At 51.3% G+C, this 24,828-nt stretch overlaps 1 protein-coding gene across 1 annotated transcript in view; it reads right to left on the bottom strand.

Moving 5' to 3' along the window:
- Window positions 1–24,315, bottom strand: part of ANKDD1A (ankyrin repeat and death domain containing 1A) — a 39,872-nt gene extending 15,557 nt beyond the window's left edge. Inside the window, 6 exon segments of the mRNA XM_023729720.1 lie at window positions 6,518–6,616; window positions 7,310–7,414; window positions 9,761–9,859; window positions 13,668–13,802; window positions 15,614–15,717; window positions 24,282–24,315. Of these exon segments, the coding sequence (XP_023585488.1) occupies window positions 6,518–6,616; window positions 7,310–7,414; window positions 9,761–9,859; window positions 13,668–13,802; window positions 15,614–15,717; window positions 24,282–24,315 (576 nt within the window).
- Window positions 24,316–24,828: the final 513 nt, after the last annotated feature.

Raw genomic sequence — 24,828 nt, 5'->3', positions numbered from 1 at the left:
ACTGCCTCGATGGCACCTTACAACAACAAGCACCACAAGGGCAGGGATTTCTGTTTTGTTCTCAGAAGTCTCCCCAAGCGCCTAGAGTAGGGCCTGGGGCACACGGCAGGCCCTCGATAGATATTAGGTCAATGAGTAAATAATGGGAGAGGGTCCTCCAGGGGACCACGTGGAGATCTTGACACGTGTCTCCTGGCAAGTGAGGGCCGGAAGTTCGGGCAGTTGCCAAGTTTAGAATTCTGATGGTGTCAGTGACAGACCCAAGACAAGTGGATTCACTGGGCAGGGCAAAGGGCACAATGTCCTTTGTAGTAGAGGTGACTCCGCCAAAGGCAGCTTGTTTGGGGTCATCCTTTAAGGGATTGTACCTCAGAGGACACCTGGAGGGGTAAAGGGGCCCCACAAGAGGGGAGGGCAGCTGGAAGTGACCGACCAGAGAAAAGGCATGTCATTTCAGGGAAGCCACAGATGGAGGACAGAACAAGGACCCCTGAGTGAGGAACCCCGAAAGTATCCACAAGGGAAGATCCAGCTTTAGCTACTCATGGGGCCCAAAAGACCCCTTGGACATACCTTTTTCTTGTCTTTTTTTTAATTGAGGCAAAATTCATATAACAATTAACTATTTTAAAGTGCACAGTTTGGTGGTACTTAGAACATTCACAATATTGTGCAACACCCACCTCTCTCTTATTTCAAAACTTTTCATCTTTAGCTTAACTAGCAAAGAATGTCTGCCTTGAGCACGGTGCTCTTTTAAGATCTATCTATATGGGATCAAACTGACAACAGCAACTTGAATGATTAGACAGGAAGCTTAGGGGGCAGAGAGTTGATGTTCATGAGGGAGGAACAATTTGGAAAAGGAGGGTGAGCGTGGTTGCACAACTCGAAGAATGTAATCAATGTCACTGAATTGGACATGTAGAAATTGTTGAATTGGTGTATGTCCTGCTGTGTATATTCTCAACAACAACATCAAAAAACATAAAATAAATTTAAGAAACGTTTTCATCACCCCAGAACAATGCCTCATGCCCTTTAAGTAATCACTTCCCGTTCCTCCCTCTCCTCACCTCTGGCAACCACATATCTGCTTTCTGTCTCTATGATTTGCCTATGGTGGGCATTTCATATAAGAGGAATCACACAGCGTGTGTGTGGCCTTTGTGCCTGGCTTCTTTCACTTAGCAGAAGGTTTTCCCCCACATCATAGCATGTATCAGCACACCATTCCTTTTTATGGTTGATGAGCTCGGCTGCTAACCAAAACGTCGGCTGTTCAAATCCACCAGCCGCTCCTTGGAAACCCTATGAGGCAGTTCTCGTCTGTCCTATGAGGTTGCTATGAGTCAGAGTCGACTCAACAGTAACGGGTTTGGGTTTTATTATTCCATTTCATGGATAGACTACAATTTGTTTCCATTCATCAGTTGAAGGACATTTGTGGGGGCTTCTACCTTTTGGTTATTATGACTGATGCCACTATAAACATTTGCGTACACATTTTTGTGTGGACATATTTTCATTTCTCTTGGGTAGACACAGTGACACCTGTGGGACTGCCTTGTTTTTCCGGGTCTTGCAAGTTTTCCACTTGGTCAGGGTGTAATCTTACCACATTTCTATTGCTATTAGTGGAAAATATTTGAATTTTCCTTCTATGACAGGTTTCCACCTTACACGGGTTCCATCTTTCGCAGGTTTGACTACACCTAGGAGTGGAATTGCTGGGTCATGTGGTAACTCTAGATTTAGCTTTCTGAGGAACCACCAGATTGTCTTCTCCAGCGAATGCTCCATCTGCGTTCTTATCGGCAACCTGAGGCATAACTTTGCAGTCCCAGGCAGAGGGGACCTTTCCTGGCCCAAACCTTGTCTGCCAACCCCCTCCGTCTGCAGAGACCCAGAGCAGCAGCCGGTAGAAGAGGCAATGAAAAAAAAAAAAAAGCTGGCCACACCCTCCCCCCCATTCCAGGCTTCCAGGGCTGGGGAAGGTCCTGGCTGAGGGAAGAGAGAAACCCGAAATGAAGAGTTTGGGATTGGATGGGACTTTTAATTGCTAAAATGGGACCGTTCTTGTGATTAAAAGGGAAAGCTATGGTACTGCCCAAAATTTCACGAGGAGCAGGAAATAACAGGTCCAGAAAGCAGGCCTGAAGGAGCAGAGGGTGAAAAAAATGAAGTTCAGCTTGTTCAACAGATCATTCTGTTTAACTACCGAATGGTATGCCAGCACATGAATTACTGCGTTCCATTTGGCCAGTGGTTTTTTTCTAATTCTTTGGAGCTACGAATAGCGCTGCAGTGAACCTCCTTGTACTTGTCTTCTTGGGTTCCACACAGGACAACGTGTGCAGGTCAGAGGTGGCTGCTGGAAAGGGAACATTTGTTTAGTGCCTAGCATATAGCTTGCCTGGCCTCTTAGGTACGCAAACTCCTTGATCTTCATAACAGCCCTCCAAGGCTTAAAGAAGGAGCCCTGGTGGTGCCATGGTTAAGCATCTGGCTGCTAACCGAAAGGTTGTCATTTGAAGCCACCCAGTGGCTTCTCAGGAGAAGATGTGGAAATTTGCTTCTGTAAAGATTACAGCCTAGAAACTCCGTGGGACACTTCTCCTGTCACATACGGCCGCTATGAGTCGAAATCAACTTGACGGCAACTAACAACAGCAAGGCTTGAAGTAATTTGTCCAAAAATTAACAAAGCCAAAAATTGGTTCCTTGAAAAGATGACAAGTTCCTTATTGTTGTTGTTGTCAGGGGCCATCGAGTCTGTTCCGACTCATAGCGACCCTATGTACAACAGAACGAAACACTGCCTGGTCCTCCGCCATCCTCACAATCGCTGTTATGCTTGAGCCCATTGTTGCAGCCACTGTGTCACTCCATCTTGTTGAGGGTCTTCCTCTTTTTCACGGGCCCTCTACTTTACCAAGCATGATGTCCTTCTCCAGGGACTGGTCCCTCCTGAGAACATGTCCAAAGTATGTGAGATGAAGTCTCGCCTCCTTGCTTCTAAGGAGCATTCTGGCTGTACTTCTGGCCCCTCGCAAGACTGATTAAGACAAAGAGCTTGAGCGAGTATAAATTACCAAAATCAGGAATGAAAGAGGGGATCTCACTACAGATTTTACAGACATTATAAAGAAAGTAATAGAATACGGCAAACAATTTTATGCCAATAAATTCAATAACTTAATGAAATAGACAAGGTTCTTGAAAAACACAGCTTCCAAACCCAGCTTGAGAAGAAACAGAGCATCTGAGTAGCTCTGTATCTATTAAAGAAACTGAATTAGCGATCAAAAACCTTCTCACAAAGAAAACTCCAGATGGTTTCACTCGTTGGTAAAATCTGTCACACATTTAAGGAAGAAATAACATCAACATTACACACATTTTTTTTCAGAAAACAGAGGAGGCGGGGACGCTTCCCGACGCATTTTAGGACGCCAGCATAATCCAGATCCCCAAACCTGACAAGCACATTCCAAAAGGTAATTGTCTAAGGTCTCTCAGCTGGTAAGTAGTTACCAGTACCAGCTGCCGTCGAGTTGATTCAACTCATGTGTGTCAGAGTAGAACTGTACTTCGTAAGGTTTTCAATGGCTAATTTTTCAGAAATAGATTCCAGGCCTTTCTTCCTAGGTGCCTCTGAGTAGACTCAAACCTCCAACCATTTGGTTAGCAGCCTAGTGAGTGAACCGTTTTTACCACCCAGGGATTCCTAGAAAGAAGTGGATCCAGGATTTGAACCCACATCTGACTCCTAAGCTCAAGCTTACCTCCACCCTTGCCTATCTCTGTACCTTCCTGAGAAAGGAATCAAGACATTCACATTTAGGCACAGATCCTTCAGGGTCCAGTAAAGATTTAGACATATACCAAATCCAAAGTATTGCTTAAAATACTTAAAAGTATAACCCCCATTATAAACCTACACATACATAGAACAGCTGAAGCCACTTTATGGAATCAAGGATGACATGTTTAAATTTCCTACATGATCATCAGAACATTATATTAATAAATAAAAAATAAGTTTAAAAATCCCTCCTCACCGTAGGGATTTCTGGGGCATGTCACTATGATACGTATTTCTGTAATGTGGAGTGATTTTCCCAATGAATATGTGTTATTTTGTAAGTTTTTAAAAGTACCTTTTTAAAATTTAAAAGTCTATATACAGGGAGTTATTGCTTAAGGGGTATTGAGTTTGGGTTTGGGGTGATGAAAAACATTTGGAAATGGACAGTGATGGACGCTCAATAACGGTGAATGCAATTAATGTCACTGAATTGTACAAGTAAAAATAGTTAAAATAGCAAATGTTTTGTTAATATATGTTTTACCATAATAATTTTTTTATCTGACAAAAAAAATCCCTCCTCAACAGCTCTGCGTGTTCCACTCACTCCTGCACCTTCCCCGCCATAGCACACTGCCGGCCTAGTCAGCTCGCTGCTCTGAGCGAGGATGCAGGCTGTGGGAAACGTGGCCACGGCGCGAAGTCTCTGCGTTCAAACAGACCGGAAGGAAGTGAGTGAACCATGGGCGGCTGCCGTGTGCCCCCCGTCAGCGGGGCTGTGGAGACAGTGCAGGGCTTTCTTTTTCTTTCTGAGTTACAAATATCCACGTCCTGCCCTTTGAAGCTGCAGGTGGCACAGACTGCCTCGCAGGGCACTGGCACTCGGCCTGGAGCAGGGCAGCGGGCTCAGAGGCAGGAGAGCTGGGCGGAAGGTGGCCTTGGCCTTGGCAGGGGCCCTCCCCCTCCACCAGTGGGGGTGCCCTGCATCTCCGTCTCTGTGATGCCTTCCTGTTCCAAACAATGAATCACTCTTGCTGGGCTCTCAAAGCTGCCCTACCATTACAGCAGCTGTGGTGGGACCTGTTATAGTTCTGACAGGTCTACCCCCCTTAGCTGGCCACAGAGTCCTGGTAGGATTTAGACCTTTGTGGCCCAAGGACTTGAAAAACTCACTGCGTCCCTCCCCAAATGCAATTCAAAATGAAAACACCAACTTAGCATGTATATGCAATTTTTGAAATAATTTTTTATTGTGGCAAAATATATACGGTAAAGTCTGCGATAGGCAGAACATGTGTAAGGCAGAAACCTGTCGGATGAGGAAAACTCAAATATTTTCCACTAAAACGTGCTTACCTTGCCTGTTGGATAACCTGCCCCTGCCTGTGGTACTCCACATAAATCATTTTCTCTGTCACTACCTTATAAACAGAACTCCCTCGATCCTGGCCAAACATGCTGATCATCCTTTCATTGGAAGCATCGTTTAGAATCTGCTGCAATGTATTTTACCCACTGATTTGCAAAGGTCTATTGATCTGAGTCATTTGCTGGCTAGTCCCCTCCAGTCCCTTCTCAGATTGGTGAAATCCTGCTCGCAAGCTCTCCACTCTGAGTGAACTGCTCCTTCCTCAGCACTTCCATCCTGTTTTTGCCATAACCACAGTAAAACCAAAAACCACAGCCATTGCCGTAGAGTCGATTCCAACTCATAGCAACCCTACAGGACAGAGAAGAACTGCCAAGTTCTTTCCAAGGCTACACTCTTTACAGAAAGCAGACTGCCATATTTTTCTCCCACAGAGTGGCTGGTGGGTTTGAACTGCCGACCTTTCAGTTTGCAACAGAGCACTTAACCACCGTGCCACCAGGACTCCTTTATAACCATAAAACCAAACTAAACCCGTTGTCGTTGATTCCGACTCATAGTGACCCTACAGGACAGAGTAGAACTGCCTCACAGGGTTTCCAAGGAGCGCCTGGTGGATTCAAACTGCCAATCTTTTGGGTAGCTCTTAACCACCACGCCACCAGGGCTTCCAAAGTAGAGCACTAAACTCCAAAGAAAGCAAATAAACAGCAGGTGGCTACCATCCCCCTAACTCTGCCCCCACCCTCAACAACAAAAAAACCCAGTTGCTATCAAGTCGATTCCAACTCAAGGCAGCCCCACATGTTGTAGAGTAGAACTGCACTTCACAGGGTTTCAGAGCTGTGACCTTTCAGAAGCAAATCAGCAGACCTTTCTTCCGAGACACTTCTGGGTGGACTTGAACCTCTAACCTTTCAGTTAGCAGCTAAGCAAGTTAATCATTTGCACCACCCAGGGACTCCCCACAAACATTAGACATCCCAGTGGAATCGCAATCCTACTCAACCTCTCCAGGCAGCTACTACCAACTGCTCAGATTGCCATCCCAGCTCCCCACATGGGATCGTAGCTCTTTACTAGGATGCTGGTGCTGAGTTCCTTGAGTAAGGAGCGTGTCTTGGGCATCTAGGAATCCCCAACCTGAAGCTCGGGCCTGACCCATAGAGGGTGCTCATAAAATTTTGCTGGATGAACATTAGACATGCTCGGGCCTTGTGCCACCCACCCCTCCAGCACAGGTGAGGTGCCAGCACCTGGAAGGTGGCAGGGGGTTCTGCACCCTGTCAGATGCCCAGAAACTGGGCCTCCCCTGAGCCCAAAGGTCACAGCCATACCTTGTCTTGTACACTGTGGTCACATCCAGAGCCCACAAGGAAGTCCACGGCATCCAACTGCCTGTGCTCAGCGGCCCGGTGAAACGCTGTCCTCCCCAGCTGCCAGGAGGAAAAAGAGAGTGAGCCTTCTGCATCCTGGAGAGCACGCACCTCCACCCTGCCCACCTGGTCTCTGCTCCCCAGCCACTGCCCCTCCTCTCTCCACACACTCCATCTGGGAACCCAGACCCAGCTTCAAAAGAGCCACTTGGTGGGGTCCGTACTGCTGAATACATAAAGGACAGACTCCTGAGGCCGGAGACCACGGTTTCCATGAGCAGCTCCCACCACATCTCTGGTCTTCGCTCTCAAGATCCCAACCGACCTGAACTCACGCACAAAGGGCCCCTTTCCACCTCAAAAGCTCTGGCGATGCGCTCCCCTTCACGTGGAATGCCCCCCTGCTCCCCAGTCTTACCCATAAAATCCAATTCAGTCACCAAATGCCACCTCCTCCAGGAAGCAGAGAGCAGGGCTTCCTTCTCTGAACCTGACTAGTCCTTGACCAGGGCCTGACTAGTCCTTGACCAGGGCCTCTCCAAGAGGATGGACCGTGCTCCTCTGTATCCTGCACATGTGTTCCCTAACACCCCTTCCAGACCAGGAGCTCCCCGAGGCAAGCCTGGGTCTGCGTTACCCATAGCTCAAAGGATATGCTCCAGGAATAAGGGAATGAGGCAAGCTGGTGGGCAGCAGGGGCCTCAGAGCCCCAGGCCCAATGGGAAGGACGAACAGCCTTAGGACGGTGCTCACCTTGTCGGTGTGGTCCAGGGCTACATCCTCCAGGTCCTCCATGATGAACGCCAGCACCGACACGTGACCCTTTTGGGCTGCACAGTGCAGTAAGGACAGGCTGTCCTGGAAACAAGCCCAGGGCGGTCCCTGCCATCTGGGAAGGGAGACCCTTCTCACAACCGGCTGTCTGCCAAACCGTAGGTGTTTGGGACCCAGAATGCAGCTTCCCCATGGAAGCAACACAGTGAATGGCAGATGGGCCCCTGGGATACACACTGAGCCTACTCAGTCTCATAGGGGCTACTAGGGGTCAGGACGCCAGAGTTCAAACCCCAGCTCCGGCACGTATCAGTTCTGTATTCTTGGCAGGATATGTCCACCTCTCCGAGCCTCCATTTTCTCATAGGTCAAACTAGGATGCTAATTTCTGACTACCTCAGGAGTAGATGAGAGGATCGGATGGAATCACCTACATGAAAGGTATTTTATAAACTGAAAAAAGATTCAGATGAGGTCGTACAGCGCTAACGGTGCCCCAGAACACGCCTGCGGAACACTGCTCTGAAGGCTGTGGGCACCTGCCTCCCTACGGCTGCAAGTGAGGAAGCAGGTGACAAAGTGCCCCGTGTGTCCCAGGAGGTGACCTCCTGACCCTCCAGCATCAGGAGGAGGACTGAGAGCAGACACGCTCTGCAGGGACTAGGAGGGAAGTGGCCTGGGGAAGAGGGTAGGCAGGAAGGAGGTCTCTTGGCCCCAGAGGCAATTGTCTCTCTAACCTACAGCACGGGCCCCATGCTTCCTAGCACAGGCAGGGGAAACAGCAGGCACTCAACAAATACTCGCGGAAACTGCTGGCAAATTCAGAGTTGGAAGTTCTTAGTAGTTAGAAACGTCTTAGAGCTCTATCTGAAACTCCTTTTGCACCACTCTGAAATTTCATCGAAGTAGATCCCCCTCAATGTACTAAACAGCTTGTTGTCCCCACCCCAGTCGCTCCCCACCCCCCAACCTGCAATGCCCCCTTTGAGGGAAAAAGACAAGTCCTAGCAATGTCTGCAGGAGGTACGTAGAGGAAGGCAGGAACTGACACTCCAGCTCTGAAGGTTCAATATCACCAATGCCTGAGGAGTCCCTGAGGGGCACAAACGGGTAAGCGCTTGACTACTAGTTAAAAGGTTGGCGGTTTGAACCCATCCAGAGGCGCCTCGGAAGATAGGCTTGGCGATCTGCTTCCAAAAGGTCACAGCTTTGAAAACCCCGTGGGGCAGTTCTACTCTGCACACAGGGGTCGCCACGCGTCAGGATCAATTATTTGATGACAACTAACAACACGGTAAGTGTCACCAATGCCTGGTAAGAGAAAGCCAGTAATAGACGTGCTTTTCTATTAATCTATTGAACAAAACCTAGTGGTGGGCCTAACAGCTACCATCATTTCAAAGTAGTAAAGAGCATCAACAGCAGTTTGAGAAAACTGCAGAAACTGTACTGCGATATGAAAACAGGAGTGGCCGTGTTTTCTACAGCTGACAGAGTCACAGGGAACGCTAATACTGCTGTGGTTGGTTGCCTACACCCATCATGGAAAGAAATGTGTACTTTTTTTTCCCATCCAAGTTCATGGATCCCATGAATTCTCTCCAAGGACCCAGGCTGAGAAGCCCTGGCTGAGGGTACTCTGGCCCAGAAGTGTTTGCATCTTCATAAGGGCCACTGAGTCCCTACAAGCTGAGACACCAGCGGAGGGATTCCAGGATTTTGCCTTGTGGGGCAGAGAAGCCCTCAGCAGGGGCCCTGCCTCCAACCACAGCTCACACCAGGGAGGTGACTGCTACATCCCCCATGTGCCAGGCACGACGCCGAGCTACACTTGTTTCTCCCACAGTTCAGGGGTGAGTACCAGCAACCCCATTGTCAGATGTGAAGGCTGAGCTCGCCCAAGGTCCCAGAGTTTGGTCCGTGGTGCCTGCGCTCCTCCCAACCCATCATACCCACCACGAGGGAAGCAGGCCCAACAGGTGTGCACAATCTGAACCCACCCAGCGGATCCACAGGAGAAAGACCTGGCGATCTGCTTCCCTAAAGATTATCACTGAGTAGTAAAGGGTGGGTGGGGGGGGGGGGTCAGAAAACAGAGGGTCCCAGGCTTTCAATGCTGACGGAGGAGGCCTCCCAGGCCCTCCCCAGCTCCTGTGGAGGCAGTTAGGGGACCCGGCTTCACAGGGCTGAGCTCAGCTGGGGGCTCTGTAGGGATCTCAAAGGGCTGGAGCAAGCGGGGCAGAGGCAGATGGGGGAGGAGGGGGCAAGCAGGGGTGGAAGGAGGCAAGTGGGATGTGGGTAGCAGGTGGGGGTAAATGGGGGCAACTGGGGGCAGATGAAAGCAGGAGGAAACAGCATGGGCACAGACTGGAGGGAAAACAGAGGAGGGGGAGGCAGGCAGGGGTAGAGGGGCTGCCGGCTGGGCCTTACCTTGTTCTCACGGTGGATCTTGGCCCCTGAATTGACCAGGATCTGCAGGATCCGTAAGTGGCCAAACCAGGCAGACAGGAGAGGCGCATTCATCCCAAACTGGGGGAGAGAGAGGGCCTGAGGGAGGGGGAAAACGGGAGGAGGCGTGGCTGTGTCACCTGGGTCCTGCTGTCCACCTCGCAAAATCATCCGGCCGTGAGGGACCATAGGGGCCACCTAGTCCAGAAAGCTCCAAACTTTAGAATATAAAGAGCAGGGCTTTTTTTTTTTTTTTAATAAAGGCTGATATACTATTGCCAACTTACTTTGTCCTAAATAAAGCTCTTAAAAGAGCTGCCACCTACTCTTACCATCATATCATAAAGAAAGGCCATTTTAATACCAAAAACTTGGCAGGAACCAATCTCAGAATATATTCTTTCCAGGTATAGCTTCATGGAGGGGCTGATGACAACTCCTCCTGGGCTAGCATTTGAGAATCGACTGTTTTAATCTCCCACAGGACATCCTCAAGGCACGAGGCCTGAATCTGACCGTGTCTGGGGGTGGAACCTCCACCTCAGCAGATGTCCCCTTTGCTGTCAAACACTGCTCACTGTTAGAAAGTTCTTCCTGATGTTGCACTGAAGTCTGCATCCCAGTAATTCCCACCCCACTGGCCTCTGGAGCAGTGGAAAACACCTCCAGTCCCTTCAGCCCAGCACCTGTTTGTGGACGCTCTTTCTCATCACATGCGAAGGCTCACGGTCACGGAGCTCCCTGATGACCTCAGCCCTTGAGCCTTCCCTTCTCTGTGAAGCACACCCTCCCAAACTCACCTCCCACGATGCAGCAGCAGCCGCCCCCCTCCTTGGGATGGTTTTCACTGTTTCTCCTTGCGTGTGAAGGTATCAGGCAGGGTCTGGGACCATCGCCATCTTTGCCCTAAGGCTGTGGTGTCCATCCTCAGTGCATGATGGGCACCCCAAAGTGTGTTTGTAGGTCAAGTGTTCACAAACCAGAATACATGTTCCCACAGAAACAGGGTCACATTTCCTGTAGTATGGCCTCGTTCTGATGGGTCAAAGCCTCTCCCCATAGGTATGAGGAGCAGGCCTGCAGTGAGCACATGCTCCAAAGCCCAGCTGGGAGCAGAAACACAGAGCACGCCTCAAGGGGAGCTCTGGAGTCGGGGTCCCCCTAACCTGTCCCTACCCTCAGTTACTCCAAACCACCTGGGGCAGGGGCCAGAGGACAAAGCTGGCCAGCTCCTGTTCTTCTTGTCAATCAGCCCCAGTTTCACAGCCTGGACGCCTAATGTGGAGGGTGGCTCACCCTCAGCACCCGGCATGGAGCACCCTGGATCACAGCTGCCTCCCCACTGGCTCCACAAGGAGTCTTTGTGAGGGCCGCCAGGAAACGTGGTCTTAGGGGCTGCCACCAGAATTTGTCTTAGAGAGGGAAAAACTGTCTTTGTTCGGGTGAAAGCCCTGACAAGCAGTCATGGTGAAAGGTGAACCCCAGTGGGGACTGGCTGGTCAGCAGGCACCTGAGCATCCAGAGAGTGTCACTGCTTTGCCTCAGGAAGAATTTGCCAGAATTTGGAGGTGGGCATGGGAGAGTTATGTGAAAAAAGAAAACATTGAAGAGAGAGGAGGGGGAGCCGAGGCTGGGGCCCAAGACAAGGAAAGGGCTGAGGGACTTTAAAGAACAAGACCATCAAAGACAGGATTGTATGAGTTTCCGTTATTTTCGTGTGCAAAAGTCTCCTCTGTCTCTTATTTTGAAAAGGTTGTCCCACACCAAAGGCCTTGGGTAGATGCTCTGTGGAAACCGAGGAAAAGGACTGAGATCCATGTTTGGGGTGACACCAGGGTAGAGACAGAGGACTATTTGCAAAATATCAAGAGGACGGCAAGAGTTGAGCAGAAGCTAGAAGAGTCAGCAGTGACCACAAGAATTTAAGGGCCTCCTCCAAAAATCTTGGGGAGGTTGCAGGATCTTCCATAGAGCCTCAGATGGGGACTGGAGCTGGTCTCAACTAGAGCTAAAGAGGCCAGGAAACCAGCACCTCAGAGGTCAGCACCTGGGAGAACATCAGTGACTGTGGGCTGGCTGGCTGGCTGAGGAAGGCACCGAATGAGCACAGGGCAGAGTCCAGAGGCAGAAGCTCACAAGAGCTTGGGAATGAAAGGTGTCAAGGCTCAGGGTTGGGGAATGAGAGTCCTGGAAGCCAGAGTCTCCTGCCCGTGGGAACCAGAGGCACTTGACAGTCCTAGACCAGCTTCTACCCCCTGCATCAGCCCCAGGAACTGTCCAGGACAGAGCCCCGTGGCATAGCACTAGAGACCTGCCCCCAACAACAGAATTTTCCTTCTCTCCTGTGTCTCCCCTACACTCCTGTTACTGACTTACGTGCCTACTAGCTTTCTTATTTTTCAAAATGTATTTATTGCTGTTAGCAAAGTGTTATGGATTGAATTGTGTCCCCCAAAAATATATGTATCACTTTGACTAGGCCATGATTTCCAGTATTGTCCACCATTTTGCCATCTGATGTGATTTTCCTATGTGTTGTAAATCCTATCACTATGATGTTAATAAGATGGATTAGAGAAGTTGTATTGATGAGATCTACAAAATTAGATTGTTTCTTAAGCCAGTCTCTTTTGAGGTATAAAGAGAGAAGCAAGCAGAGAGACAAGAGGACCTCATACCATCCAGAAAGCAGTGCCAGAACAGAGTGCATCCTTTGGACCTGAGGTTCCTGCGTGGAGAAGCTCCTAGACCAAGAGAAGATTGATGACAAGGACCTTCCTCCAGAGCTGACAGAGAGAGAATGCCTTACCTTGGAGCTGACACCCTGAATTCAGACTTCTAGCCTACTAGACTGTGAGAGAATAAACATCTGTTTGTTAAAGCCATCCACGTGTGGTATTTCTGTTATAGCAGCACTAGATGACTAAGACACAAAGGAAATGGAGAAGATCTATAAAAAAGACTCCTTCTTAATGTTCTCCCTCATGTCTTCTCTCACTCAGCCCCTGATGGAAGAAACAGAGCAGAGTGGTGATAATAGCGGTCTTTGTGGGCAAAAGGTAAATGCAAGAGTCTGCAGTGTTTCACCGGGTAACTCAGAGTAAAGATCTTAGACATTCTCCTTCCTGAGCCACCTTGAAATGAGGCCTCAGCAGGTTTGGGGAGGACATGGGGAGGGCGGCAAGGGTAGGTGTTGCTGTCCCACCCCCAACGCTGGGTTAAGATCAAGCCCCCCTTGTGGTGGGGTCTGAGCTGAGAGAAGCCTGGACAAAAAAAAGTGTTTCCATGGACAGCTGTATCTCTGCAGAAGTCTACAATTTTTTTAAAGCTAAATTTAGACCCTTAAATGAATCCCTGTCAAATGTCACTGCCAGCGTTAGCCCTGTGTCTCACCTGGGGCTGCCCCTCACTGTGGAGATAATTTTGTAGACCCAGCTCCTCTTTAGCGTGCTCTCCCACCAATGTGCTGCCAGCCGATTGGTTAAGCAAGACTGGGAGTCTTCATCCAAGCTGTTGACTAAAGGGGGTTTACAGGGCAGGCCCTGTGGCACATCATGAGAGACTCTCCCGGTGACTTTAGTAAGCGGGTCTTTTCAGTCCACCTAATTATCTTTCCTACAGCCCATATCTCTCCCTCTTGTTCACGCAGTATTGCGAGGGACTGAAAAGCCTCTGAGAACCAGAAAGCCCTTGGAAACGGAGAGATCTTTATTCAGCAATAAATTCAGGGGAAAACAGGATTAGTGCAGAGTCACTGGACCTGAACAGTCTGACGCCCCGCCCACCTGCACCTGCGCGTCAGCATATCAACAGCAACCTCAGCACAGACAGACAGCTGGCTTGTAGACCCAGAGAGAGCGCAGTTACCCCTCCCCTGCCCCAGACAGACACACACCCAAACAGGCATGCCTCTTAGGGCCCGTACCGCATCCTCATCGTCCACAGCAGCCTCGTGCTCCAGGAGCAGCCGCACAGCCTGCTCGTGCCCTGCACCCGCGGCCCAGTGCAGGGCCACCCTGCCCACCTGCCAAGAGGAAGAGGGCAGCTGTCAGGTGGGTGGCTGCCTAGCCCGCCTCCCACATCCTCCCATGCTGGGATAGCTGGTCTGCAGGCTGGAAGAGCCTTTGCTGGCTTGGAATGCCCTTCCCTCTGTCACTAATCTATCAAGGTCTCATTCAGTCAAGCCCAGCTTAACATCTCATTCCAACGAAGACCCTGTAGGCCTCCCTGCCCCCACACCAGGGTTGACCCTTCTCCCTTTCACACACCCCTGCCCTGGCCGTGACCACTCTGACTTGCGGGAACTGCCTCCCCATTCTGCTGTAAGTGCCTGCGGGACCAGCTGTGCCTTGGTCCCTGTGTGCCCAGGTGCCCAGCAAATGCCTGACACAAAATGGTCTCACAATGAGGAAATGAGCTAGAAATGAATGTCTCTCAAGGGCCTCTGCTCAACCTACTAATCCAGTACTGCTCCTTACTCCACTCTCAAGTGATTATTCCTGGGCAGATGAGGGGCAGAGTTGAGGGGCCCCGTTGAGGGGTTGCGGTGAGGAGCCGTGGTGAGGGGCCCTGGTGAGGGGCTGTGGTGAGGGGCCATGGTGAGGGGCCCTGTCGAGAGGCTCTGCTGAGGGGCCGTGGTGAGTGGCCATGGTGAGGGGCCGTGGTGAGCGGCTCTGCTGAGGGGCCATGGTGACGGGCCCTGTTGAGGGGCCATGGTGAGGGGCCCTGTTGAGGGGCTCTGCTGAAGGGCCGTGGTGAGCGGCCATGGTGAGGGCTGTGGTGAGGGGCTATGGCGATAGGCATTGTCGAGGGGCACAGGTGAGGGCCAGTGGTGAGATGCCTGTGCTTCCTGCAAGCAGAGAACCTCTTCATGCTTCCTCCCTCCTCGAGCTGGGCCTGTGCCTGCTTCCTGCTGTCTGATCCACAGCATCCCTCCTCCCACCTCCAGAAAACAAACCAGCCACCGAGGATTGGTTTACAGTCCTAGGATTGCGACAGACTAGCATTATTCTCCAGATTCCCATGGGGCACCTGAGTGGCTGGGTTCTGTCCCCTCCTTCCCTCAGAGCAGGGCTGAAGGGGACTGACTTCCACCACCTCCATTCCAGACCACCGTGGTCTCTGGCCCTTGGGACATCTGACAAGGCCTCGAGGAAGCCAGCCTCAGACCCATGAGCCCACTTCCCTCTGTGGTTTTCAACTTGTGACGGGACAATGAAAAGAAACACTAACTTGCTGCGTGGTCTCAGGCAAGTAATGTGCCCTCTCTGTTCACCAGCTGTTCCTTCCTTCCTCGGGGCTGCCTCTGCCTGCCCTTAACTCCTGACCTTTGACTTCCTGCCCTCCAGGCTCTGACCTTTGCTCCTTGGGTGTGCCTTTCACGCATTAAGACCCTGGCTTGGAATTGGTGCTTCCTAGGTGACCCAAATGGTTTGTGTTCACCTGCTAACCTAAAGGCTAGTGGTTCAAATCCACCCAGAGGCACCATGGAAGAAAGAGCTGGCAAACTGCTTCCGGAACGATTACAGCCAAGAAAACTCTATTGGAGCTGTTCTACTCAGTAACACATGGGGTTGCCATGAGTTGAAACTGACTCAATGGCAACAGGTTTGGTTTTTTTTTTCGGTTGGCTTAGAATCCTGACCCTGACCTTGGGTGAGGTCCCTTACTGCTCTCAGCTAGGTTGGTGGTTTTGAACCCACCCAGGGACACCTCAAGATAATGCACGTGCGCCTGCCTCTGGCTCAGTGAACTGTCCCACCTGCGTGGTGGCGTCACCATGGCACCATCTGGGGGCTGAACGGGGCCCCCGATTTCTAGGAGCCCGTTACGCACACGGTTTCTGGCCCTGATGTTAACTCTCCTCCCGATCAGCTCGTTCTTCCTTCCGACACTGTTTCGGTGGGCAGCCTTGTGGAGCCGCCTCTCCAGAGGAAGCACTGTGGGGAGAAAAAGGGGTGAGGGACAGGGACGGGGGCCCCCCACACTGCATCAAGAGGGGGCTGCAGAGAGGAGAGATGGACAGCCCTCCCTGCCCTGGCACATTTCCCAGGGAGGGTCCAGCTAGGAATGGGGTTGGGGGAATGGCTCTTCTGCCACTCTAGGTCGGGGACAGCCCCAGATAGGCTGCTTTTCCTTACTGACTCCTCGTACCTCCACACAACCACGACCAAGCTCTGAAGACCGAGCATAGCAGCCCAGGCGTGCGCACCTTGCCCCCACCAGAGTGCCCATATCCAGTGTTCTCATGTCCCCTCCCCAAGAGCCACCCTCTGCGAAGGGAATGGAATTCATTCCCTTGGGATTCGACAATGAGTCCCTGGGTGTTGCAAACAGTTAAGCACTTGGTTACTAACCCAAATGTTGGTGGTTTCAAACCCACCCAGACGCACCTCAGAAGAAAGGTCTGGTGATCTGCTTCCTAAAGCTCACAGCCTTGAAAACCCTATGACGTGTAGTTCTACTCTGCAATACTTGGGGTCACCACGAGTCAGAGTCGACTCACGGCAACTGGTTTGGTTGTTTTGGTTTGGAGTCAATCACTACCTTTTCCAGAGCTCTGCCCAGTGTAGAAGGGCGCCAGGATTTCCTCAGCCACCCACTGTGTCAGCCCTAGGCAAGGACAGAGAAGGCACGTTCACCCCACTTCTACGGCTTTGTGCACACCACTCCTCCACCTCATTGTCTCCCCACACCCTCAAATCCTTGCCAGGTCTCGCCTCCTCCATGGGGCCCACCCTGATTTGCCTTCTCCGTGGTCTCTCTCTCTGCACCCCTCACCACTGCACCTTCATTTCATAGTCTCAGAGAGAAGAAACCTCAGAGCTTCCCCCGCCAGCCCCCTGTTGCAGGCAAGTGGGCTCAGGGGTCACTGTAGTTGGCAGAATAATGTCCCCTAAAAATTCATGTCTACCCAGAACCCATGAATGTGATCTTGTTTGGAAATAGGGTCTTTGCAGATTTAGTTAAGATGGGGTCATACTAGACTGGAGTGGCCCTAAATCCAGTGGCTGGTGTCTTAGTGATCTAGGGCTGCTGTAACAGAAATACCACACGTGGGTGGCTTTAACAAACAGAAATTTATTCTCTCACAGTTTCGGAGGCTAGAAGTTCGAATTCAGGGTGCCAGCTCCAGGGGACGGCTTTCTCTCTCTGTCGGCTCTGGGGGAAGGTCCTTGTCATCAATCTTCCCCTGATCTAGAACCTCCTCAGTGCAGGGACCCCAGGTCCAAAGGACGTGCTCTACTCCTGGCTATTCATTCTTGGTCCCTCATCTCTCTGTTGCTTCTCTCTTTTCTATCTCATAAGAGATTGACTCAAGATATAACCTAATCCTGTAGATTGTTTCCTACCTCATTAACACAACTGTCTCTAATCCTGCCTCATTAACATCATAGAGGTGAGGATTTACAATACATAGGATAATTGCATCAGATCACGGGATGGAGGACAACCACACAATACTGTGAATCATGGCCTAGCCAATTTGACACACATTCAATCAATAACAGCCAGTGTCCTTATAAAAGAGGTGAGGGCACACAGAGACACACAGAGAAGAAGGCCACGTGAGGATGGAGGCAGAAGGTGGAGTTATGCTGCCACAAGCCAAGGAATGCCAGGGCCACCAGGAGCGGGATGAGGCAAGGAATAAATTTTCCCTAGAGCCATCGGAGGGAACATGGACCTCCTGACATCTTGATTTAGGACTTCTGGCCTCAAGAACTGTGAAAGAATCAATTTCCATTGTTTTATGCCACCCAGTTTGTGGCACATTGTTATGGCAGCAGTTGCCGGGCGGAAACCCCAGGTTCTGCTTGGTGTGACTTGCTACAGCCAGTAAACAAGAGGCCGAGGTGGGAGATCCAGAAATACACCTTTATTTCTTTGTGCAAGGAAAGGAGCAATCGGGGCTGCTACCTCCAAGACTGCTCACAGGCAGCTTGGGGAGGTGGCTTTTACAGAGAGCAGACAAGGAAATGCAAATTCGTCGTGAATATTCAGGATTGACCTTCCCGCAGGCATTCAGAGCTTGGGGATGAGTAGGCATTTTCTTTAGACAAGGGTTCGATTCTCCAGGATGGAGGAAGAGGTCGATTTTCCTTCATTAGCATGTTAAGTCTCTTCCTAGAGGCAGGTTGAGGCCATCTATGGCCTGTTCTGTAGTTATCTTGTCAAGGACAATTTCAGAAGAATGTGTGGCCTATTCTGTTCGGTGTAGGAGGATAAGCCAGAGCAGGTATCTCTGAGAAGGGTTGGGCTCTGAGGCTGCTTGCCTCACAGCCACAGGAAACTAACGCAGTCACACAGTGGGTTTGTGGCCGCGGTGCCATGAGTTACTTAATACGGCCCATCTAGCCATAGTCTTTGTGACTCCCACACAATGACTGGGTGGGACCATGCAAATAAAGTGTGTGGAACCCTAACGGGGTGTGGTGGTTGGTGTTGTGTGCTGGCTTGGCTAGTCCATGACTCCCAGTATTGTGTGGCTGTCCTCCATTTTGTGATGTGATGTAATTATCCTTATTATCCTCCATTTTACCTGTTGTAAATCCTAATCTCTATATGTTAATAGGCAGGATTAGTGTGGGGTGTATCTTGAGTCACAGCCTTGCAGGAGGGCATGACTCAAGTCCCACCCTTACTCAAGTCATGCCCTTCCCTGGGTAGCGGCGGGCATCAGATGTACATATGTGCGTGCTCTGGCAGGACTCTCTCTCTGCATCTGGATCCTGCATCCAGCTGGTCATTGTCTGACCTCTGGTTCTTGGGACTTGAGCCAGCAGCCTGCCATCTGACCTGCCAATTCTGGGATTTGCCCAGCTTCTGCAGTCCCATGGGCGAGCAGCCTATCGTCTGACCTGATTCGCCAGCTTCCTACAGGAAGCCTGTGGTCTTGCCAGTTTGAGTTCGTCAGCCCCTGAGGGGGCCTTGATACAGTTAATGAGTTCTGTGAGACACTATAGCAAGTTACGGAACCCAAAGACCAGAGGGAGAGTACTGAGGGGAGGAGGAGTAGTTGATGTTAGAGATGATGGAGCGGGACAACAGTCTGGAAAAGTTCGCCTTTTGGGACATCTTTAACCTCCACCTCATAGGAATCGGCTTTGAGCTGATCCTTATAGAAGAAATTACTCATTTACTTGGTGTCAGAATGATGGGTTTCGCTGCAATGGCCCAGACTCACTGGAACATGTGGTTTTGGAAAAAAGGGGATAAACAGGAGAATAAGAAACCTTTGGTTTCCTGAAGGGATTAAAAACACCCACAGACTGTAGCAACCGTTATGTCATAATCAGTTGCCCAAGGCACAAGCTATTCATGGCAAGTAGAAGTGGTGGCTCTAACTCCTGAGGAATTGGCTAGTTGGATGCATATGGAAACACAGTGATAAGGAAGGGGCCAGACACACAAGTCCTCGGTTTCTGTTATCAGTAACAGCTGCCACGGCAGGAAAAGAATGTGGGAGTGGATTTTAGCACTGAGCCAAGTCCAGATCCAGGCCGGTGGGAGCTACAACCTCTGGACTGACCTCACGGCCGACCCAGAAAGGAAAAACCGCGTCAGAACAACAGGAAGTACCCCTATGACCATTGGTCACCAAGAAGGTAGTCCTGAAGGGGAATGGGCAAAACCAAGAAACTACTGAAGCCAGGGCGTATAGTGCAAAGGAGTTGCTTCAATTTGTTGATCGTATCGTCAGCCTCCTGAGGAACCATTACTAAAATGAGTGGTGGGAGCGACTAATTTAGCAGAAGTGCCTTTAATATGGGGCCCCAGTGGTGCAGTGGTCAAGAGCTCAGCTGCTAACCAAAAGGTCAGCAGTTCAAGTCCACCAGCCGCTCCTTGGAAACTCTACGGGGCAGTTCCTCTCTGTCTTATAGGGTCGCTATGGGTCAGAATCCACTCCACAGCAACAGATTTGGTCTTTAGTTTTGGTGCTGCAGAATGGAACAGTAGGTTTGGGTTGATGCAAGATCCACAGCGCACTATAAAACAGTCACAAATGACAATACAAGATCCAGTTACACAGCAGGTTACCCCAGAGGGGACAGCCAGCCTGGTGGAATGCATAAAACTTGCAGTGAGATTTGTTTACCCTGAGAAGGGAAACTGCCCCCCTCCCTCTCTAAATACCCAATGGAACACTCCAGAGGAAGCAGCTGATGTGCTGCTTACGCAAGCAATGCTGTAATGGCTTTATGGTGATTAGGATATTCATTCAATGAGTATGCCCCTTCCACGGGTCACAGCAGATATGGTAATCAAAGGAGCCCGTTCTCCACAGGCACCCCATGTGACCTTGCTCCTTCCTGTGAGACAAAACAACAATCTGAGAAGCCTTGTCAGATCTGTTGGCACAGCTTCCCCACGTGGGTCTTAGAGATGCAAGAAACAAGGGTGACTCATGGGAGAATGGGGAGAGGCAATGGGGAAAGAACTTACCCAGCAGGACAGAGATTTTTAGATGGTTACTAAGAAATGAGACGAATATAGCAGACGTTGATAGAGTGGAGACAAAGGTTCAAATGTAGCACTCCAGGAAGGTGGGTGGACTAGGAGGACCTGGACTGGTAACCTGGTGTAGGGCTCATTCCACTGGACCCCCGGGCCGCCATCAGCTGACTGCTCTTGCCTCATGAGGATGCCAGTCTCCTTGCCTAGACCGTGAGCTCCTTGGGCGCCCTCGCCGTGCCTGACCCCTCCTGACCCACCCACAGCTCACAGTAGGCCCAAAGCTGGGCACAGGGAGGAATCCACAAAACTCTGCTTCTCTGAGTGACACTAATAATCCCCAGCACTAACGGATGCCTATCCCTCCAGAAGGGCTCAGACACACCACCCCAGGGGACACGTATTTGCTGGCCCTTTATACGGTCATCACAGGGCAGGTAATCTTGTTTTACTGCTACCAAGCTCACATCCTGCGTGTCTGGTCCAGTAGGAATGCCTGGATCCAGCCCCTCTGTGCATCCGGGCACAGGTGGCCAGTGTCTTGTCAGGGAAGGTTAGGGCATGTTGAGGTGACAGGCCTTCCCAATGTGGGAGAGGGTCTTGGGGCTTTCTGGGGCCTCGTGGACACAACCTGTGGACCTTAGAGCTGCTTCCCCAGGGCAATCATGCAGTCCTGGGTTCAGCTCTGGCTGAGCATTTAGGTTACTTAATTGTCCCAGGCCTCAGTTTCCTCATCTGCAAAACAGGGATGTGAGCTGCACTGCAGGGTTATTGTAAATAAGATATGAAAAGTCCCTAGCACGGTGTCTGGCACACAGTGCCCACATCATCATCGTCATCACTATTATTCCTCCAAGGCAAAGAGTCAGGGAATAAATTCTAGTAGCCGAAGAACTACAGGTGATGGGGTCCCCTTCACTCAGGGTCCTCTGAGCCAGGGAAGCCCCAGGAGGGACAGCGCCTCCCTGTCTCCTTCCCGGCGTCGTTTTTCTCCATAGCACCCATCACCATTGTCACGGAAATATTTACCTGCTTATTAGGTTTACTGAAATTCTTTCCCCATTACAATATAAGCCCTGCAAAGGGAGGGATTTTTGTCTGATTTGTTCACTGCTGTATTCCTTCAATTCAGTCCCTGGCACATATTTTGTCAAATGAATTCGTGATACATGAATCATTAAATCTCTTCAGGGGCCTGTGAACTGTGAGATGCTGCCCCAATTAAGACTCACTAGCCCCTTTGAATTTGATGCCTTTGAATTACGGTGTTTGCGAAGAATACTGAATATACCATAGACTGCCGGAAGAATGAACAATTTGTCTTGGAAGAAGCACAGCCAGAATGCTCATTAGAAGCGAGGATGGTAGACTTTGTCTCATATACTTTGGACATGTTATCAGAAGGGACCAGTCCCTGGAGAAGGACATCATGCTTGGTAAAACAGATGGTCAGCAAAAAAGAGGAAGACCCTCAACAAGATGGATTGACACAGTGGCTGCAACAATGGGCTCAAGCGTAACAACGATTGTGAGGATGGCACAGGACCGGGCAGTGTTTCGTTCTGTTGTACATGGGGCCGCTATGAGTCAGAACTGCCTCGATGGCACCTCACAACAACAACAAAGACCGTTGGGAAATCAAACCACAAGCTCAGGTAAATGGCAGGAAAAAGGCTCTGCAGGGGAGGCAGCTTCATACCAATATTTCAGGGATGGGAGAGTGCCCCAGAGAAACATCCTTCCAAGTGTGGTTCCCGCCGATAGCTCCACCCTCCCCATCCGAAAAGGGGTCTGCCTTCCCCGTGGGAGAGGAGTGGGCCTTCACAAGGTACAAAACAGGCTCTGGGAGGCCTCATCTCAGATCCAAAGTGTCTCCAGCGAGCACTGAGGGCTGAGCTTTTCTTTCCTTAACCTCTTGTCTGAAAATCTCCACCACCCAGGTTTGGGCACCTGGCACTTCAGGTGTGAGCTTAGAGAGGCGTGGGTTTTAGTACCCACTCTGCCTCTTTCCAGCAGCAGGACCCTGGACTAGTCACATCTCCCTTGTGTGTGTGGGCGGGCGTGGGGGGGGTCTCAGCTTCTTCAGCTATGAAACTGCGGAGGGTGAAGAAAGGAAGAAAGGTGTCTGTGTAGGTCTTCAGCTCGCTTACTTTGAGCGTCCCATCAGGAAAGACCAGTCGCTGGAAAAGGACATCATGTTTGGTAAAAAGGGTCAGCGACAACGAGGGAAACCCTCAATGAGATGAATTGTCACAGTGGCCAAAACAATGGATTCAAACATACCAACAATGGTGAATGTCGAGAAGAGCTGGGCAATGTTTCCTTCTGTATACATAAAGTGGCCAGGATCCGGAGCCGGCTCAATGCCAACTGGCAAGAACAGCAGAGGTCCCGTCCAGCTCTGTACCCGCTGTCTTAGCAGAAGCCTGGGGCAGTGGTCTGGGCTGCGCTGGCAAACACCAAGAGTCAGAATGAGGAGCAAACAGACCCTTCCCAGAGTCAGGCCAGAAAAGCTCTCAGGAAAATGAAACCAAATCCCAACTCATCTCTTCCCACCACCCTCACCCCGTGCCCCCACTTTCCAGCCACACTGGATACACGCTGCACTCTCTGGCCTCCGAGCCTCTGGCCACACTGGGTCGGGTCGTCTCCAGAATTCCCTCCCACACACCCCAATGCTCCACTGCTGCACTTCCTTTAAGGACCTCACTCGGGGCATCCTCTGCCCCGGGCAGAACCCTGAGCCCCCTCTGAAATAGTTATCACCTTGATTGAGCCCCCCACCCCACTGTCCCTCAGCTGACTAGACACAGTTTGCTTCAGCATTTCGCACACTCTAGGTCTGGAAAGTACCCTGTGAGCTGCACTAAGGGGTGAGCCCCTGTGTTCAGTGGCCAGGGCTTAGCCAGAGCTGCAGGATTGAGGACTGGCAGTAAAGACCTGGCACAATCCTCTGCCCTCTCCCAGGCAGCCCCTGCAGGCCAGCTGATGCTCTCACCAGATGCTGCTGCCTGGCCTCAAGGGCCTGGCCCCGGGCACACTCCTTGAGCAAGGCTCTGAGGGCAACCTGAGTGCTCTCACCCCGCCGGCAGCACACCACAGCTCCTCTCCTCTGGGTCTCAGTTTCCCCATCCGATACGGCCTCCACTCTCCATCCAGCCCTGACATTCCAGGGGAGCTGGAGCCTTCATATATCTACCACTTGATGACTGTGTGACCTTGGACAACTTAACCACCCTGTGCCTCAGCTTTCTCATCCGCAAAATGGGGATAACGACAGGTCCTACCTACAGGGCTGCTGTGAAGATCAAATAATGTGCCTATCCTGGCTCAGGGCCCAGTACCCAAAGTGCACACTCAATAAAGGATTACTATCACCAGTATTAAGGGGCCTGGGTGGCAAAGTGGTTAAGCGCTCAGCTGTTAACCGAAAGGCTGGGGTTTGAACCCACCCAGCAGCTCCATGGGAGAAAGCCCCAGCAACCTGCCAGGAAACCCTAGGCAGCTCGACTCTGTCTCATGGGGTCACTAGTCGGAATTGACTCCACAGCAACAGGTCTGATTTCTTCTTATTATTATTACCGTTATTAAGGAGCCTTGGTGGCGCAATCGTTAAACACTTGGCTGCTAACCGGCTGCTAACCCAAAGGTGAGCGGTTCCAACCCACGAGCCGTTCTGAGGGAGAACAGACCTGGCGATCTGCTCCCGTGAAGATTATAGCCTAGGAAACCCATGGGGCAGGACTACTGTGTCCTATACGGTCACTATGAGATGGAATCGACTTGACGGCACCACAACACCAACAATTACCATTAATATTTCTAGCTAATATCTCCTAGGCCACAGCTTCTCTCTCGCCTGCCAGGCGGGCGGCTTCCTCGAGCCCCAGACGCGCGGCCAAGGTCCTGGGCGCGCTCCGCTCGGCGCCAAGACGGAGGTAGCCATGCGAACGGCGCCAACCGCACCCTACGTCGCCTCCGCGGGGACGTGGGGGCCCACTCGGCCGCCCTCGCCCCGGCCCCGCGCAGCCAGTGGCGTAGAAGCCACGGCCGTCGGTCTCCCACGCCAGCTCCTCCTCCATCCAGCCGCACGGCAGCCCCGCGCGCTTCTGCCCCCGCGCTAGTTGCGCGTCTGCCAAGATGGGCCCCTGGGGAGGCTCCCGGGAGCGTCGGGGTGTCGGAGGCGGCCGCGGGCGGGCTCCTGGAGGCCTCTCGCCCCCGCCTCGGCCCTTCGCTCCAGATCTGAGCGCGGCTGCTGCGGCCTTCTGCCCCCTCCCTACCCCCGACCAGGCTGCAGGTCCCTCCTCCTGCTCCCCCAACCTGCCCTCGGCTCAGAGCCTTACAATACAAATAAAGATACTAAAAAGGCATGCATGCAAAAACAGCAGATTTGCAAAGACACATACAAGCACAAAGATATCTGTGAACCACATCAGGATGGGTCGCACTTCAGACCCTTGGATGCTCAGGTGTCCTTGCCTTTTACACCTCAAGGCATTTACAGTCTCTTTGGATTTAGGGATGGTCACGTCCCACGCAAAACCAAGCCGGCTGCGGTCGAGTCGATTCCGACTGGGTCGCTATGAGTCGGAATT

Source organism: Trichechus manatus, unplaced genomic scaffold (genome assembly GCF_000243295.1).
Source record: "Trichechus manatus latirostris isolate Lorelei unplaced genomic scaffold, TriManLat1.0 scaffold00030, whole genome shotgun sequence".
Lineage (NCBI taxonomy): Eukaryota > Metazoa > Chordata > Mammalia > Sirenia > Trichechidae > Trichechus > Trichechus manatus.
The sequence above is the reverse complement of the archived record's forward strand: the minus strand, read 5'-3'. Positions and strand labels throughout refer to the sequence as shown.